This window comes from Salmo salar, chromosome ssa17 (genome assembly GCF_905237065.1).
Source record: "Salmo salar chromosome ssa17, Ssal_v3.1, whole genome shotgun sequence".
NCBI classification, from domain to species: Eukaryota; Metazoa; Chordata; class Actinopteri; order Salmoniformes; family Salmonidae; genus Salmo; species Salmo salar.
The window spans coordinates 73,673,601-73,694,040 of NC_059458.1; the positions used below are offsets into that span (position 1 = coordinate 73,673,601).

A 20,440-nucleotide genomic window follows, 5' to 3' on the forward strand; every position below is an offset into this window, starting at 1 on the left:
TGGGACCTGATATAGACAGGTTTGTACCTTTCCAAATCATGTCCAATCAATTGAATTTACAACAGGTGGATGATCAATGAAAACAGGATGCACCTGAGCTCAAAATGAGTCTCGTATCAAAGGGTCTGAATACTTGTGTAAATAAGGTATTAATATTTTTTATATTCAACAAATGTGAAGAAAAAAATCTTGCTTTGTCGTTATGGGGTATTGTGTGTGCAGATGTCGTTTTGTGCCGTCTGCTTTGCATAATATAAGGAATGCAAAATTATTTGTACTTTTAATTTTGATAGTATATTTAGACCATTACTCATGGACTATTTTACTGGGTGACTTTCACTTGTAGGTGTGGACTCATCTAGTGGGCTGGACACTTGACGTTTTTACCATTAGAAGCCAGAGGTTGAGGGTAAATGGGTGCCTGTCAGGGGAGCTGGCGTCATCAACAGGCTCACCTCTGGGACTTCCTCTCGCCACTCCGATATATACTGTATATTCTGTCGTAGCCACTACACTCTTAGAAAAAAGGGTTCCAAAAGGGTTGTTTGGCTGTCCCCATAGAATAACTATTTTTGATTCAAAGTAGAACCCTTTTTGGTTCCAGATAGAACTCTTTTGGGCTCCATGTAGGACCTCCCAAAAGGGTTCTACCTGGAACCAAAAGGGTTCTTCAAAAAATGTTCCTATGGGGACAGCTGAAGAACCCTTTTTGGATCTAGATCTCACCTTTTTTTCCCTAAGAGTGTACGAGAACCAACTCAACCTGTTGTTTGTGGACGACTCAGTAATAGTCCTTCATGCAGTTAAAACTGATGATGATTTTGTACATTCATGCGACAGTTTATTCTTGTTCTAGCTGGTCTGACTAGCATGGTGTAGCTGGTTTTGCTAGTGACAGGCCTTCAGTGGATTTTGGACAATGGTGACAAGCCTTCATTCACTGTGTTTTCGACACAGGTGACAAACCTTCACTGGATTTTGGACACATACAAGCTTACAATGGTGATGCTGTTATACTGGTGACGAAGCTGGTCAAGCTGGTCTGACCACGTCCAACAGTTTGGGTAGTCGTATTTAGTATTATTTCTAACCCCGGCAGTCATTCTGGATGCATATTGTGTGAGAAGAAAAGTTCAAAATTGTTGATATCCCCACTCTGGCTGGATTCTGATAGGAATTAAACATCCCTTTTCAAGCTAGCATGACGTGACTTGATTCTGGTGACTGGCTTATTTTGGTCACCATCAAAAACACAGTGAAGTCTGGTCATCACAAAAACACAACAAAGAGACCACGGAAACACAGCGAAGGCTGTTCACCAGCATCGTCAACAGTCTCGTCCTGGTCTAGGCTGTTTTTCTCAGCAGAGGAGGCTGCCATCTTTATGCATGTGAATACTCTACACTTCAATTGTTGATCACACAGCGCTTGTGATTTACTGTAGGTTGACACAGCAAACGTACAGGCCTAAAGAAAGTCTACACCTCCATTTTGTTGTGTTACAAAGTGGGATTGAAAAATATGTAATTGTATAGTTTTTGTCATTTATCTACACAAAATACTCCATGAATACTCCATAATGTCAAAGTAAAAAAAACTAATCTGAAATGTTTTACAAATTAATAACCATTAATGAACTAAAATATAGTTGTTGCGTAAGTAGTTCAAAAAGTAAAATGTGGCTTAACAAATCACATAAGTTATATGGACTCACTCTGTGTGAAATAATAGGGGGCTGACCCTTCCTCTGTCCCCCATACATACAGTGGCGGATTTAGGTATAGGCGACATGGGCAGCCGCCCAGGGAGGCATCTTGCCGGGGCGGCACTAATACAACACTAAGACACATCTACATTGGTTGGTTACCAAGAAGACAGTGAATGTTCCTGAGTGGCCAAGTTACAGTTTTGAGTTAAGTCTGCTTGGAAATCTGTGGCAACACTTGCAAATTGCCGTCTAGCCATGATCCACAACACCTTTACATAAACTATATAACATAGTGGGGCCTAACCCAAACCACGAAAACCACCCCCAGACCATTATTTCTCCTCCACCAAACTTTACAGTTGGCAATATGCATTCGGGCAGGTAACTCTCTCCTGGCATCCGCCAAACCCAGATTCATCCTTCAGACTGCCACCTCAATTATCTCGACTAACCTGTGCTACACATTGACTATGTACCGGTACCCCCTCTATATAGCCTCACTACTGTTATTTTACTGCTGCTCTTTAATTATTTATTATTTTTATTTTTACTTATCCATTTTTTACTTAATACTTATTTATTTCAACTAGTTTGTTGGTTAAGGGCTTGTAATTAAGCATTTCACTGTAAGGTGAACAGGAAGAACCACTGTGGACCGCCACGACATCCAGATACCCACTGGTCCAGTGTTTTAGAACCTGGACACGTTTAGAACCTGGACAAAAGTTTATTTGAAAAGCTTACGAGTCCAGCAGACATGTAAAATACAACCATACAATACATTATTCAAAAAGGTACCAAAAAGTACAGTAAAAATAACACTTCCCTCTCAGGGGGTGAAAACTTATATAATCGAGGTACATTTGTGTTTTATTTTGCATTCATTTCAAAGTATATTAGATTTCTTTCACTTTGACACTACAGAGTATTTTGTGTAGGTTGTTGACGATAAAATTGTCATTATATTGCTATTATATCCGTTTTAATCCCACTTTGTGAATACAATCTGAAGAAATCCAAGGTGGGTGTGGACTTTCTATAGGCACTGTATTTCAAAATGTAAACAGAGAAAACGTGAGAAGAACAAAGGAACTCTCCTCTCCCCTCTCCCAGACACCGGACACCATCAAGTCTTCGCTAAACAGGTGGAACAGGAGCCATCATTGCTGACAGCTGTGTGCAGGGCTATAAAAGCGCAAAGTCTTCCAATGGGACAATTGAAGTCTGGTGTACAACCAAACGTATACTGTAGATCTACATAGACATCATGAGAGCCACTGCAGCCGTCCTATTGGTCCTCTGTCTCCTGACCATCAGTCATGGTAAGTTACCATCATCTGAAACATGCTTGATCAACTTGGAGTTTAAGTTTTTCTTGGTGTACTCTACTCATATGTCTTTGTCTCCATAGCATGGGACTGTCAGGAGGTAGTAAACATCAAGAATCTGATGCAGATCGATGCAGGACTGGGGCAAGTGGTTGCTACGGACACAAGTCAAATCCCCTACTACCTGGTAGGTGATAAATGGATCCGTCTGCCTGGTTCCCTGAAGCATATCACTGTAGGACCAGGAGGGATCTGGGGTGTCAACAAGGACTATGCAATCTACAAGTATGTGGCCGGTAACTGGGTGCAAGCTGCAGGTAAGTGGAGAGCATTACTCAATATTTATCCAGAGGACACCTGCTTATTAGCTTTCCTGATACCATCAGGCTGTTGAAAAAACGATTGATATTTTAAATTGTAACTTGTAGGTAATTTGGCAGTACTCACAGATATGTGCTCCTTGTTTGCTTGTCCGTCCGTCTGTCTGTCTTTGTGGTCTTCAGGCCTTCTGAAACAGTTGGATGCTGGAGGTAACCAGTTTGTTGTGGGGGCTAACATGAACGATACTCCATTCTGTCTGACAAGTAGTGCCACAGTTGGCTACAAGGGTCCAGGCTCACCCCTTCCATGGACAGGATTGCCAGGAGCTGTGAAGTACTACAGCTGCGGACCCTTTGGGTGCTGGGCAGTCAACAAGAACGATGATATTTTCTTAATGAGTGTAAGATCTGGGAAAGAGTGTGAGAGCTGGAGTAGAGTAGTAGAGGATGGAGAGTGTCAGTTATTTTAAAACTGTTTCATATTATAACTGTTGAAATTGTCCTAAAACCCTGATTGTATCATTTTGTTTCCAGCTGAATCAAGACTGCCAAAACAAGGGGTGGAGTCACATTGATGGCAAGCTTTCCATGATTGAGGTGGCAACTGATGGTAGTGTCTTTGGGGTCAACTCTGTGGGTAGTGTTTATACCAGGTAAGGTTGCTACTGAACTATGTGTATGGTCCACCACCCCCCCCCAACAGTATTAACTTGAAAATGACTTGTAATAATAACTTAGAATAATAATGGTATACCTTTAATTATAACTCTGATCCTTACAGTACATGCTATGTGAATCTCCTTACACAAAAACTAAAATATTGTAGGTACATAAATAAAATCAGTTAAATATAATCAGATCTAAACTTATAGGACTTATTAAGAAATGTGTAGACAGTGTACGATAAAATATGTAAAAGTTGGATGTCCTGTAAAGCTACAGTTTGGGATAAAAAACAACAACTTCCCAGACACCCCACCACTTGTTCTGGTAAACAGCTGAGGAATGTAGTTAGAGAAATGTAACCACTCTCACATTCATACATGGAGCTACGGATGCAAATGACACAACAATTTTTTTATTTAAAAAAAAAAAATGTTTATATTTTCTTTTAAAGCTAAACATTGTTTGTTTACAATAACATTGTTTACAAACAATTGAGTAAAAGCTTACATTTTGGCTTCTAATGTGGTTGAATAAAGCTCAAGATGCAGAAGTTATATTCTTCAAAAATCTATGGCTATATTTAATTATTAAAGTCCAAAAATGGATGTACTTAAAAAAAATGGATAAGCTTTAAAACATGAACCCCAACCCTTTCTTCAACACAGAGACGGCATCACAGCCAGTAAACCAGAGGGCACCGGATGGAGCAATATCCCAATGGGCATGCTCATGGGCCACGTGACCTACGACCTGGGCCGTCTTTGGGTCGTCTCCAAGTCTGGCGGCACCATGGTGTGCACACATTAGCCTCTTCTCTGTAGCTGAAGGCCGTTCGGGATCTGTCTAAAGTTCACTTGCGAACTCATTGATCTCTCTTTCTGGAAAAGCCTTTAGTTCATTAGTTCATAAAAATCCTTAATTTTAAAACCTATTGCTCTACCTATTATTTTCAGTTCTTCAATTATCTTATTGCCATTTAAAAAAATATCAATGAAGATGTTATATTTTCTTGACCACTCCTTGATTAACACTTCAATAGATCTTTCCCATGGAGGCTATTTAAGTGTAGTGTAAACTAGGGCATGGTCATGTTGCTCACAATCCACATGGGTTTTGCTGTGCTTCAGAGGTCATCAATAGGATTGGATGGAATCCTTGTCATTGTTTATTATCTCATTATATAATCATTTCCTGCAAAAATAAAGCATTCATTTTGAAACTATTGTAATTTCTGTGTTATTGTTTTTTTTTATGATATTGAACAGAGGGATTTTAGGTTGCTCTGCCAGTGGTGATTTTAGCATCGAAATCTTGGTGGGGCAAACACAACCAATTTTTTTTTAGATACATGCCAGCAAAGCCACTGCACAACACAAACTGCCCACAAACTGTTAGGCCCTACATAAAGCTATCCCAACAGCAGAGCTTCCTTTCAGCACCATGGAGAGAATCCTTACCACCACTACACCTAGCTCTCAGCGGAGCCTGGCAACCTGGTCTCAGAGTATTTAGTATTATTCTGTACGTAAATCCGAGACACTCAATTTAGTATGATATGTTACATTTTGTTTGGGATGTATTCATTTGTGGATGTCCATTACCATTTAGTATGATATGTTACGAATTACAATTGGTAGTATATGTTAAAAATGTGCAAAGCGTACAATATGTTACACATTCTGGCTAAATGTCTAACGTTAGCTAGTTGGCTTTACTATTTTTAGTTAGGGGAATAACTTTTTCTTCCCTCCAAGCCTGAGGGCGCACACTTTCTAATGAAGATACGGCAAATAGGAGTAGCAATATCGTCCGCTATTATCCTAAGTAATTTTCCATCCAAGTTGTCAGACCTCGGTGACTTGTCATTGTTGATAGACAAAAAATAAAAAATAAAATTCTGGCATGTCATGCCTAAGTTTGCTATTCTTGCCAATGAAAAATTCATTAAAGTAGTTGGCAATACAGGTGGGTTTTGTGATGAATGAGCAATCTGATTCAATGAATGATGGAGAGGAGTTTGCCTTTTTGCCCAAATTTTCATTGAAGGAACTCCAAAACATTTTACTATAATTCTTTAAGCTATTTATCTTTGTTTCATAGTGTAGTTTCTTCTTCTTTCTATTCAGTTTAGTCACATGATTTCTCTATTTATGGTATGTTTGCCAATCGGTATTACAGCCAGACCTATTTGCTATCTCTTTTGCCTCATCCCTCTCAACCATACAACTTTTCAATTCCTCATGTGCCAGACTATAACACTTTGGTGCTTAGCAACCTTATCAAACAACTCTACAAATATACCACCTACCAAGTACAGTAGGAGGGTCACAAAGGAAAACAACGGAAGCTTTAAAATCACTTATATCATGGCATCTTCGAATACTCGTTTTTAATTGTCTTGAAGGGCATTCTAGAGCGTGCATTATTTCTCTCTAACGAACGGTATATCAAAACATTACAATTCAATGGCAAGTTCATTCTTACATGTTCTACATTTGAGCTGCTTTTGAACCTACAAAAGTTCAATTCAAAACATTATTGGCATTGTTGAATTTGATTATCATAATAGCAGGCCACAACTGATGGTTTGGTTAGCTAAACTGGTAAGTCTCTGTTTGGTTACCAAGACAACTATTGTAGCTATCTATACTGAACAAAAACATGCAACAATTTCAAAGATTTTACTGAGTTACAGTTCATTTTAGGAAATCATTAGGTCCTAATCTATGGATTTCACATGACTGGGAATACAGATATGAATCTGTTGGTCACAGATGCCATAAAAAAAGTGGGCCTCACAACGGGCCTCAGGATGTCATCATGGTATTTCTTTACATTGAAATTGCCATCGATAAAATGCACTTGTGTTCGTTGTCTGTAGCTTATGTCTGCGCATACTATAACCCTACACGCACTCGTTTCACTGCAAACCGCTCGCCCACACAAAGCCATACAGATGGACTGCATTAGGCCAGATGGACATACTGACAAATTCTCTAAAAAGACTTTGGAGGCGGCTTATGGTAGAGAAATTAACATAAAATGATCTTGCAGCAGCTCTGGTGAACATTACTGCAGTCAGCTTGTCAAGTGCACGCTCCCTCAAAACATGAGATATCTGTGACATTGTGTTGTGTGACAAAACTGACCTTTTATTCTCCCCAGCACCTGTGTAATGATCATGCTGTTTAATCAACAAGGCCAACTCAATCTACAAGTATGTCACCGGTAACTGAGTGCAAGCTGCAGGTAAGTGGAGAGCATTGCTCAATATTTATCCAGAAGACACATGCTTCTTAGCTTTCCTGATACCATCAGGGTGTTCTTGGAAAAATTATTCATGTTTTACAAGTTTAACATTGTTATTGCAAGTCATTTTGCAGTACTCACACATAAGTGCTACTTGTTTGATTGTCTGTGTGTCAGTCTGTCTTTGTGGTCTTCAGGCCTTCTGAAACAGTTGGATGCTGGAGGTGACCAGTTTGTTGTGGGGGCTAACATGAACGATACTCCATTCTGTCTGACAAGTAGTGCCACAGTTGGCTACAAGGGTCCAGGCTCACCCCTTCCATGGACAGGATTGCCAGGAGCTGTGAAGTACTACAGCTGCGGACCCTTTGGGTGCTGGGCAGTCAACAAGAATGATGATATTTTCTTAATGAGTGTAAGATCTGGGAAAGAGTGTGAGAGCTGGAGTAGAGTAGTAGAGGATGGAGAGTGTCAGTTATTTTAAAACTGTTTCATATTATAACTGTTGAAATTGTCCTAAAACCCTGATTAAATCTGTTTGTTTCCAGCTGAATCAAGACTGCCAAAACAAGGGGTGGAGTCACATTGAAGGCAAGCTTTCCATGATTGAGGTGGCAACTGATGGTAGTGTCTTTGGGGTCAACTCTGTGGGTAGTGTTTATACCAGGTAAGGTTGCTACTGAACTATGTGAATAGTTCCACCCTTTTCCCCTCCAGTTGTAGTAATAACTTATACTTATTATTCTTTATGTATAAATCTTATACTTACTGTACATTCTTTGTGAAGCTCTTTACAGAAACACTTAAATAGATACATATATCAATTCTGGCAAGTGAAATCAGATCTAAACATATAATAGACTTATAAAGAAATGTGTAGACAGTGTAAGGTAAAATATGTAAAAGTTGGATGTCCTTTAAAGCTACAGTTTGTAGTACACAGACATCCCACCACTTGTTTTGGTAAACATCTGAGGTATGTAGCTAGACAAATGTAACCACTCTCAAAGTCTGCTGCCTCAGTTAGTATGATGGCAATTTGCATATACTCCAGAATGTTGTGAAGAGTGATCAGATGAATTGCAATTAATTGCAAAGTCCCTCTTTGCCATGCAAATGAACTGAATCCCCCACATTTCCACTGCATTTCAGCCCAGCCACAAAAGGACCAGCTGACATCATGTCAGTGATTCTCTCATTAACACAGGTGTGAGTGTTGACGAGGACAAGGCTGGAGATCACTCTGTCATGCTGATTGAGTTCGTTTAACAGACTGGAAGCTTCAAAAGGAGGGTGGTGCTTGGAATCATTGTTCTTCCTCTGTCATTCATGGTTACCTGCAAGGAAACACGTGCTGGCATCATTGCTTTGCACAAAAAGGGCTTCACAGGCAAGGATATTGCTGCCATTAAGATTGCACCTAAATCAACCATTTATCGGATCATCAAGAACTTCAAGGAGAGCGGTTCAATTGTTGTGAAGAAGGCTTCAGGGCGACCAAGAAAGTCCAGCAATCGCCAGGACCATCTCCTGAAGTTGATTCAGCTGCGGGATCTGGGCACCACCAGTACAGAGCTTGCTCAGGAATGGCAGCAGGCAGGTGTGAGTGCATCTGCACGCACAGTGAGGCAAAGACTTTTGGAGGATGGCCTGGTGTCAAGAAGGGCAGCAAAGAAACCACTTCTCTCCAGGAAAAACATCAGGGATAGATTAACATTCTGCAAAAGGTACAGGGATCGGACTGCTGAGGATTGGGGTAAAGTCATTTTCTCTGATGAATCCCCTTTCCGATTGTTTGGGGCATCCGGAAAAAGCTTGTCCGGAGAAGACAAGGAGAGCGCTACCATCAGTCCTGTGTCATGCCAACAGTAAAGCATCCTGAGACCATTCATGTTTGGGGTTGCTTCTCAGCCAAGGGAGTGGGCTCACTCACAATTTTGCCTAAGAACACAGCCATGAATAAAAAATGGTATCTACCACATCCTCCGAGAGCAACTTCTTCTCCCAACCATCCAGGGACAGTTTGGTGACAAACACTGCCTTTTCCAGCATGATGGAGCACCTTGCCATAAGGCAAAAGTGGCAACTAAGTGGCTCGGGGAACAAAACATCGATATTTTGGGACCATTGCCAGGAAACTCCCCAGACCTTAATCCCATTGAGAACTTGTGGGCAATCCTCAAGAGGCGGGTGGACAAACAAAAACCCACAAATTCTGACAAACTCCAAGCATTGATTATGCAAGAATGGGCTGCGATGAGTCAGGATGTGGCTCAGAAGTTAATTAACAGCATGCCAGGGTGGATTGCAGACGTCTTGAAAAAGAAGGGTCAACACTGCAAATATTGACTCTTTGCATCAACTTAATGTAATTGTCAATAAAAGCCTTTGACACTTATGAAATGCTTTATTATACTTCAGTGTTCCATAGTAACATCTGACAAAAATATCTAAAGACACTGAGGCAGCAGACTTTGAAAATTTATATTTGTGTCATTCTCAAAATGTTTGGCCACGACTGTACATGTTGGTGGGGCAAACTGAACAAATTGTTTTAGATACATTCCAGCAACGCCACGACACAACACAACATTAAACCAGTGGTGTAAAAGGTATTCAATTGTCATACTTGAGTAAAAGTAAAGATACCTTAATAGAAAATGACTCAAGTGAAAGTCACCAAGTAAAATACTACTTGATTAAAAGTCTAAAAGTATTTGGTTTGAAATATACTTAAGTATTAAAAGTAAATGGAATTGCTAAAATGTACATAAGTATCAAAAGTACAAGTAAAAATTCCTTATTTTAAGCAAACCAGACGGCACAATAAATTGATGGATCGCTAGGGTCACACTTGAACACTGAGACAACATTTACAAACAATACATGTGTGTTTAGTGAGTCCACCAGTTCAGAGGCAGTAGGGATGACCAGGGATGTTCTCTGATAAGGGTGTGAATCGGACTATTTGCTTTTGGGTGTCAGGGAAAATGTATGGAGTAAAAGCACATTATTTTCTTTAGGAATGTAGTGAAGTAAAAGTACAAGTTGGCAAAAATATAAATAGTAAAGTAAAGTACAGATACCCCCCAAAATACTTAAGTAGTACTTTAAAGTATTTTTACTTAAATACTTTACACCACTGCATTAAACAATCCATTAATTGCAGTATAAGGGTGACAGACAGTGCCCACAAACTAGGGCCTACATAAAGCTATCCCGACAGCAGAGCTTTCCTTTCAGCACCATGGAGTGAATCCTTACCACCAATACACCTGGCTATCAGCGGAGCCTGGCAACCTGGTCTCAGAGTAATTAGTATTATTCTGTACGTAAATCCGAGACCACTATTTAGTACGATATGTTACATTTCGTATGGGATTTATTCATTTGTGGATGTCCATTACCATTTTCACACGATATGTTACGAATTATAATTTGTATTATATTTTACGAATTTGCAAAGCGTACAATGTGTTACATATTCTGGTTAGGTGGCTAACGTTAGCTAGCAGGCTAATGTTAGCTAGGCTAGGTTAGGGATTAAGTTTAGGAGTTAAGTTAAAGGGTTAAGATTAGGGGAACGGTTAGCTAAAAGGTTTAAGGTTAGGCGAAGGGTTAGCTAACATGTTCAGTAGTTTTAAAGTACCTAATAAATAGTAAGTAGTTGAAGTTGCTAATTAGCTAAATTGCTAAAGCTAGCCGTGATGTGATTCAAACGCGTTATACGCCCACCCATCCACCCAGACTTAAGTAATCATATGTCATACCAAACCTAACATATCATACTCATTTGAGTGTCCCAGACTTACGTTTATGAGACCAGGCTGAGCCTCGTCTGGCAGCAATACAGTTCATTCGGCCTAATTTACTGCATTTTTAAAAACATAGCTGATATGGCTGATTTGCTTAAATAAATATGGTTTACATTGATTCCTTGTGGATTTGTGTAACTTGATAAGAATCACTATCTGCTTCAATAATAGTGAATGCCGACATGAGTTTAGACTTTGAACCATACACAAACATTATTACATTCATGTTCAGTAAATGAATCATGTTTGTTCTGATCATTAGCAAACGAGCTGCGACGAGGTAGGCCTATTCCTTCAGTACTTTCAAAATGGACACTGACTGAAATTCAGATGTTAGTTCAGATAAATTCAGCAATGTGCTGAGGCCTTAAAATGGTGTAAAATAGTCATTTGTTTGAGAAATTGAAGTAATAGCATTTCTAAGGTATTTGAATAACGCGCCCCGGGATTCCACTGGCTGTTACGTAGGTGGGACGAAATCGTCCCACTGGCCCTAGAGAGGTTAATACCTTTACTCTTCTTTAAATCACCACACACACACACAGAGAGAGAGAGAGAGAGAGAGAGAGAGAGAGAGAGAGAGACGGTTAGCCTACCATTTGAAGTATTTTATTAGGCCTTTGTGGTCTAAAAAGGAAGGAAAATACAATCACGAGGATGCACTTTTATAGGCAATATACCGACTCTCAGACAGCGCATTGAGCAAACAAAACAACACTTGCAAAATCAACTGGAATTACATGGGTCTATAAACAAACTTTTTGTTGAAAATAAATATTTGAATGGAAAGAGACTGTCACTGGCAAACATGGTTACAGACCCAACAACATTGTATAGTGTCCCCTCCTCATGGAGAAAAACACCTGAGCTAATTATAATACACAAAGTAAGCAAAACAATTAAATGCATAAGTCAAAAATTACCTAAAATTATGAACAATATACTAATGAGATAGACCTATATAAGCAACATAACAATTGAGATGTACAAAATACAGCATAAGGGAACAATGAGCGGATAAGAGGGAAGCCATCATTTTGATTAAGACATTAATGAGCGAGTTTAAATGGACGTAGTTGATATGCCTATTTGTTTCAGCACTTTTGAAATGGACAGCAACAGAATGGGCCGTTCTTACAGTATTCTCCCTATACACCAAGTCAGAACCGTAGGATAAATAACAGGGGCATATAAGCAGACAATAAAAGCTCCTACAATATTCAATGATGACAGTTCTCTAAAACTGGCTATTGGCTACAGGTGCACCACCCGTCAGAACATTCAGCTAAGTTTTGAGGGGGAGAGGGAACAAGTTCTTATGGTGAGACACATGGGCTACCGGCATACTACACAACATACCTTAAGTGTTACTTTCTCAGCTACAGTTTACATATCTCCCTGGCATACTACATAATTTATGCAGCAGTTTACAATAAATATTTTTGGACTCACCATTGTTGTGCTGTGCTCACTTGAACAGGAAGGTGGCATGGCAGTCCCTCTTGTGGGCAAACTTTGTCATCATGAAACTTTGTCATCAAAGTCTGGCATTCTCTGGATGAAGTCATGCTGGATTGGTGCATGGCCAATGATTTCAACCTTTTCTGGCCCATAGTGTTGCGTGTGAATGTTTATCCTTTTAAGCTTGATAATGAGACCCTTTCAGAAAGATGTTTTCAAACCTTAAACCTAGACTTGGACCACACACCATCTCCACCGAATAGCAGGCAGGGAAAGCAAAATAGTGATTGCTTTGCGGCACTTGCAATTAGCCACTGATTCCTTCCAAACCACTCATTGTTGAATTTGTGATTTTCAACTTGTCGTGTAATGTTTATGTCCAGTGGCCGATGAGCAAAGAGATGTTTTATTTATAATTTATCTTCATATGACAAGGATTGGAAAGTATTTCCCAGTAGATTGTCAATGTGATTCATGATGATGAATGCTTGTCTTGCTAGCTAGCATGCTAGCTAAGATTTGGAAAGTATGATGTTGACATGATCAGTCCAATCAAATTTACGGTATAACGTAGCCTACAGTGTCGCCTGAAACCGCATTTTATGAATGCGGTTTCATGTGCTTCCATAGACGGCAGCATAAGAGTTCTGTATTTCTATCCAAGTCTGTACCCAAACAATTCGAGCTTCTACTTCTAAAAATGCACCTTTCCAGAAACAAGTCTCTCACTGTTGCCGCTTGCTATAGACCACCCTCTGCCCCCAGCTGTGCCCTCGACACCATATGTGAATTAATTGCCCCCCATCTATCTTCTGAGCTCGTGCTACTAGGTGACCTAAACTGGGACATGCTTAACACCCCGGCCGTTCTACAACCTAAGCTTGATGCCCTCAATCTCACACAAATTATCAATGAACCTACCAGGTACAACCTCAAATCCGTAAACACGGGCACCCTCATAGACATCATCCTAACTAACTCGTCGTCCAAATACACCTCTGCTGTTTTCTATCTCAGCGATCACTGCCTCATTGACTGCATCCGTAATGGGTCTGCGACCAAACGACCACCCCTCATCACTGTCAAACGCTCCCTAAAACACTTCTGCGAGCAGGCCTTTCCAATCGGCCTGACCGGGGTATCCTGGAATGACATTGACCTCATCCCGTCAGTAGAGGATGCCTGGTTATTCTTTAAAAGTGCCTTCCTCACCATCTTAAATAAGCATGCCCCATTCAAAAAATGTAGAACTAGGAATAGATATAGTCCTTGGTTCACTTCAGACCTGTCTGCCCTTGACCAGCACAAAAGCATCCTGTAGGCGTTCTGCATTAGCATCGAACAGCCCCTGTGATATGCAACTTTTCAGGGAAGTTAGGAACAAATATACACAGGCAGTTAGGAATGCTAAGACTAGCTTTTTCAAACAGAAATTTGCATCCTGTAGTACAAACTCAAAAAACTTCTGGGACACTGTAAAGTCCATGGAGAATAAGAGCACCTCCTCCCAGCTGCCCACTGCTCTGAGGCTAGGAAACACTGTTACCACCGATAAATCCACTATAATTGAGAATTTCAACAAGCATTTCTCTACGGCTGGCCATGCTTTCCACCTGGCTATCGCTACCCCGGTCAACTGCCCGGCACCCTCCACAGCAACCCACCAAAGCCCCCACCATTTCTCCTTCACCCAAATCCAGATAGCTGATGCTCTGAAAGAGCTGCAAAATCTGGACCCCTACAAATCAGCCGGGCTTGACAATCTGGACACTATCTTTGTAAAATTATCTGCTGAAATTGTTGCAACCCCTATTACTAGCCTGTTCAACCTCTCTTTCCTATCGTCTGAGATTCCCAAAGATTGAAAGCTGCCACGGTCATCCCCCTCTTCAAAGGGGGTGACACTCTAGACCCAAACTGCTACAGACCTATATCTATCCTACCCTGTCTTTCTAAGGTCTTCGAAAGCGAAGTTAACAAACAGATTACCGACCATTTTGAATCCCACCGTACCTTCTCCGCTATGCAATCTGGTTTCAGAGCTGGTCATGGGTGCACCTCAGCCATCGATAAGAGACATTACTGTGCAGCCGTATACATCGACCTGGCCAAGGCATTCGACTCTGTCAATCACCACATTCTTATTGGCAGACTCGACAGCCTTGGTTTCTCAAATGATTGCCTCGTCTGGTTTACCAACTACTTCTCTGATAGAGTTCAGTGTGTCAAATTGGAGGACCTGTTGTCCGGACCTCTGGCAGTCTCTATGGGGGTGCCATAGGGTTCAATTCTCGGGCTGACTCTCTTCTCTGTATACATCAATGATTTCGCTCTTGCTGCTGGTGATTCTCTGATCCATCTCTACGAATAAGACACTAATCTGTATACTTCTGGCCCCTCTTTGGACACTGTGTTAATTAACCTCCAGACGAGCTTCAATGCCATGCAACTCTCCTTCCGTGGCCTCCAACTGCTCTTAAATGCAAGAAAAACTAAATGCATGCTATTCAATCGATCACTGCCCGCACCAACCACCCGTCCAGCATCACTACTCTGGACGGCTCTGACTTAGAATACGTGGACAACTACAAATACCTGGGTGTCTGGTTAGACTGTAAACTCTCCTTCCAGACTCACATTAAGCATCTCCAATCCAAAATGAAATCTAGAATTGGCTTCCTATATCGCAACAAAGCATCCTTCACTCATGCTGCCAAACATACCCTCGTAAAACTGACCATCCTACCGATCCTCGACTTCGGCGATGTCATCTATAAAATAGCCTCCAACACTCTACTCAACAAATTGGATGCAGTCTATCACAGTGCCATCCGTTTTGTCACCAAAGCCCCATACACTACCCACCACTGCGACCTGTACGCTCTCGTTGGTTGGCCCTCGCTTCATACATGTCGCCAAACCCACTGGCTACAGGTTATCTAGTCTCTGCTAGGTTAAGCCCCGCCTTATCTCAGCTCACTGGTCACCATAGCAGCAACCCACTCGTAGCACGGGCTCCAGCAGGTATATTTCACTGGTCACCCCCAAAGCCAATTCCTCCTTTGGTCGCCTTTCCTTCCAGTTCTCTGCTGCCAGTGACTGGAACGAACTGCAAAAATTACTGAAGCTGGAGACTCATATCTCCCTCACTAGCTTTATGCACCAGCTGTCAGAGCAGCTCACAGATAACTGCACCTGTACATAGCCCATCTGTAAACAGCCCATCTATCTACCTCATCCCCTTACTGTATTTATTTTATTTATCTTGCTCCTTTGCACCCCAGTATCTCTACTTGCACATTCATCTTCTGCACATCTACCATTCCAGTGTTTAATTGCTATATTGTAATTACTTCGCCACCATGGCCTATTTATTGCCTTATCTCCCTTATCTTACCTCATTTGCACTCACTGTATATAGACTTTTTGTTTTCTTTTTTGTACTGTATTATTAACTGTATGTTTTGTTTATTCCATGTGTAACTCTGTGTTGTTGTATGTGTCGAATTGCTATGCTTTATCTTGGCCAGATCGCAGTTGCAAATGAGAACTTGTTCTCAACTTGCCTACCTGGTTAAATAAAGGTCAAATAAAGATATAAAAATATTCCTGCCTAATGAGCGGGCCGGCCCTGCTTAGAGGGTAGGTACAGGGTACGACTGCGGTAAAAGAAAGCTATTCATAATTAAGACAAGCACACAACTCAGAATGGAGTCTATTTCATAAAAATAAAGCAGTAATCATTTGTAGCTCAAACCCTTCAGACTTTATAGACGTTTTTGTGAGAAGAACCGTTTTCAGGGTCTGCCCTGGTCTCACAAGCACTGCTCTAGCTCAGCCCCCGTTAGTCACACAGACATATGGTTGGTCTCAATAGATGCAGAATAAATAGACTCATGCAATGCAGCTCAAACACTCAATTTTTCAAAGGGGTTGGAAGCACTAAATCACGGAAATGATATTGTGGGATTCAAGGCATTTTGAACACATGAACCCCACCTCTTTCTTCAACACAGAGTCAGCATCACAGCCAGTAAACCAGAGGGCACTGGATGGAGCAATGTCTAAATGTGCAGGGATTGACGGTAAGGATTGTCCTATTGCCTCCTGGGGAAAGTGAACTGACCAGTCAAGCAAGTTAAGCCTGCTCTGAGGTAGCCCCACTGCTCTGAGGTAGCCCCACTGCTCTGAGGTAGCCCCACTGCTCTGAGTTAGCCCCACTGCTCTGAGGTAGCATCATTGGGCCGGTGATATAAAAAAGTGAATTCAAGCCAACTGAAACTAACTCCAGTAGTCCTAACCTAAAACAAATCTTTCTGGTTCCTCTACATTTAAGTGTAGTGAAAGACAGACAATGTATGGCAGTCAGGCTAGTTGAGCCTGTTCTGAGATTTCTTTTACATAACAACCAAAATACATGAGTCCACCCCTATGTGTAGTTAAAAGGCACTTCTGAGTATAAACAGCTCATTTACATTTTCAGGCAAGTGATCCAATCTTCAGGTAACCAAAAAAATACTCCTGACTTGCTCTATGGGCAGGTGCCTTTCAGACTTTAATGTAAATCCTTGATGTGCATGAAGCACGTGACCTACGACCTGTGTCGTCTTTGGGTCGTCTCCACGTCTGGCTTCACAATGCAGTGCACACATTGAGAATAATTAGTAGTGGGCAAAAACATCCATCATTCTGTATGAGCAAGGCACTTGAGAATGCAATCCTTGTCATAGCTCATCATCTCTCATATTACATCATGATCATAGCCCGATCTACCATCAGTGTGCAATAACTAGGCACTCAGTCAAGGTTCAAATGTTCATAGTTCAATCTTAGATGAGCAATCAGCATCCCATAACTAGGCAGCATAATAGGCATCCCATAACTACTCATCAATCAATGTTCAAATAGTTAGGTCGCAGACACGACATAAACACCTTACATAAATGTACACTTTAAAACATTTCACTTGAAAAAAGTCCAGTGAGCTTCGATATGGCTGTAGTTAAAATTGGGTAATTGTTCAGCAGACATGGAATACTCCATCAACCCAATGATTTCTGCTCAGTGTAAAACATTTTTGAACTTAAATATTGAAGTTTGCCTTTGCAACACAGATAGCTGAGTGGATCAAACAAGAGAGTATAATTTGCTGAGACTGACAACTTTAGAATACTCTGTTGGCTGAAAATACATGTCTCATTAAAATATTTCCCAGTCTGCTACCACTGAAATAACAGCCAAGTCTTGTCAATGTTGATATACCCTGTATGGTTGTGATGTCACGCCCTGACCTTAGAGAGACGTTTATTTTCCTCTAGTTTGGTTAGGTCAGGGTGTGATGTGGGGTGGGCAATCTAGTTTGTCTATTTCTTTGTGTTGAGCTGAGTATGGTTCCTAATCAGAGGCAGCTGTCTATCGTTGTCTCTGATTAGGAATCATACTTAGGCAGCCCTTTTTCCCCCCACCTTTAGTTGTGGGATCTTGTTTTTGTGTAGCTGCCTTTGAGCAGCCCCAGAACGTCACGTTTTCGGTTTGCTCCTGTTTGTTGTTTTGGTGAATTTCATTTTCATTAAAAAGATGTGGAATTCCATGCACGCTGTGCCTTGGTTTATTTATGATCTTGAGTTCGAAGATAGCGATTGTGACTTGTGGTTAAATAAAAAGCAACAGATTTGGTTTCCTTCCCTGTTTCGGCAGCCTCCCTGAATCTCCATCCGACACTCTAAAATGTAGATGACTGCCTTTAGCAAATTCTCTTCTTACCAGTGATAAACAAATAATTCACCAGATTTGTCAGTTGTGTTTGATCTGATCAAATGCCACTTGTCAAAACAACAGGGTTCTTGGCGCATATGCAGTTGATAATGTGTTAGTTAAAAAAGAATACAAGTAATCTGAGTACATTAGCTTTTCAATGGATCACAAACTGTTTCTGCATATTGATAAAAAAATAAATAATTGTACTATCAATGGAACTAACAGAAATTGTGAAAACGGGTTTGCCCTGTCTACACTAGTGAGATTGTTGTATCTGTTTATCTGGTCTGTGGTTACTCAGGCCAGGTTTCATAGAAGCCAGAGTCTTGTCGTGCCTGGAGAAATAGTTATAACATTCCATTTCAAAATGATACTGATATGAGAGATTGACAAAACAGCGTTGCGTTTCCCTTTAAGTTGCAGCAGTATCAGTTAGGTAGCAGGGCAGTAGCAGTTAGGTAGCGGGGCCGTATTAGTTAGGTAGCGAAGCTGCAGCAGTTAGGTAGCGGCGCTCCAACAGTTAGGTAGCGGGGCTGCGAGCAGTTAGGTAGCAGGGCTGCAGCAGTTAGGTAGCGGGGCTGCAGCAGTTAGGTAGCGGGGCAGTATTAGTTAGGGAGCGGTGCTGCAGCAGTTTGGTAGCCGGGCTGCAGCAGTTAAGTAGCGGGGCTGCAGTAGAAGTTAGGTAACGAGGTCTTTCACCTATCCATTAATTGTCTGTATTTACCCTAACCATTAAAGAAGAACCAGAAAAGCCTGTCTCGGTCCAGCCTCCCATCAACTCTTTGATAAACAGGTGGAACAGGAAGCCATCATTGCTTTTAAAGCTATGTGCCGGGCTATTAAAGCGCAAAGCCCTGCAATGGGACGATTGAAGTCTGGTGTAAAATCTCAATTTATACTGTAGATCTACAGAGACCATGAGAGCCGCTGCAGCCGTCCTATTGGTCCTCTGTCTCCTGACCATCAGTCACGGTAAGTTACCATCATCTGAAACATGCTTGATGAACTTGGAATTGATCAAGATTTTATTGGTGCAATCTACTCATATGTCTTTGACTCTATAGCATGGGACAATCAGGGAGCTAGTGGACATCAAGAATCTGATGCAGATTGATGTAGGACTGGGCAAGTGGTTGCAACGGACACAAGTAAAATTTCCTACTACCCGGTAGGTGATAATTGGGTCTGCCTGTCTGGTTCCCTGAATCATATCACTGTAGGACCAGCAGGGATCTGGGGTATCAACAAGGCAGACTCAATTCACAAGTGTGTGGCCAGTAACTGGGTGCAAGCTGCAGGTAAGTGGAGAGCACTGCTCAATATTTATCCAGAGGACACCTGCTTCTTAGCTTTCCTGATACCATCAGGGTGTTGAAAAAATGATTAATGTTTTACAATTTTAACATGTAAGTCATTTGGCAGAATTCACAGATACGTGCTCCCGTTTGCTTGTCTGTCCGTCTGTCTTTGTTGTCTTCAGGCCTTCTGAAGCAGGTGGATGCTGGAGGTGTTCAGTTTATTGTTGGACGATACTCCATACTGTCGGACACGCACAAGGGACCAGACACCCCTTCCATGGACAAGAGTGCCAGGAAGTATGAAGTACTACAGTTGTGGACCCTTTGGCTGCTGGGCAGTGAACAAGAATGATGATATCTACTTAATTAGTGTAAGATCTGGGAAAGAGTGTGAGAGCTGGAGTAGAGTAGTAGAGGATGAAGAGTGTCAGTTATTTTAAAACTGTTTCATATTATAACTGTTGAAATTGTCCTAAAACACTGATTGAATCTGTTTGTTTCCAGCTGAATCAAGACTGCCTAAACAACGGGTGGAGTCCCATTGACGGCAAGCTTTTTATGATTGAGGTGGCAACTGATGGTAGTGGGGTCAATTTTTTGGGTGATATTTATACTAGGTAAGGTTGTGTTAGGTTCTGAACAAACAGAGTAAAAACTCACGAAAAGCTCAAACTAAGTTCATTCACCCACTGGGTTAAACAACTGCAAAATACAAAAACATGATTGCACATACACATATATTTTTGTCCTCCCACTAGCCGGAATCAACTCCTTGCACATCTAGACAGCCAATACATCTCTGTTGCTAGTCAATAACTTTTTTGGTTCCTCTCACTGG

General features: G+C 41.2%; 1 protein-coding gene and 2 pseudogenes across 1 annotated transcript; all 3 read left to right on the forward strand.

The window, feature by feature from the left end:
• The first annotated feature begins 2,841 nt into the window (after positions 1-2,841).
• LOC106590936 (fish-egg lectin) lies at positions 2,842-5,250 on the forward strand. Its single transcript, XM_045700109.1, has 5 exons — positions 2,842-3,030; positions 3,120-3,353; positions 3,540-3,757; positions 3,891-4,009; positions 4,688-5,250. Exons 1-5 carry the CDS (start codon positions 2,976-2,978, stop codon positions 4,827-4,829), a joined length of 768 nt encoding a protein of 255 aa, XP_045556065.1. The 5' UTR covers positions 2,842-2,975; the 3' UTR covers positions 4,830-5,250.
• A 1,963-nt stretch (positions 5,251-7,213) lies between these two features.
• LOC106576609 (fish-egg lectin-like) lies at positions 7,214-17,202 on the forward strand (annotated as a pseudogene).
• Positions 17,203-19,122: 1,920 nt separating this feature from the next.
• LOC123728262 (fish-egg lectin-like) lies at positions 19,123-20,223 on the forward strand (annotated as a pseudogene).
• The last annotated feature ends 217 nt before the right edge of the window (positions 20,224-20,440 follow it).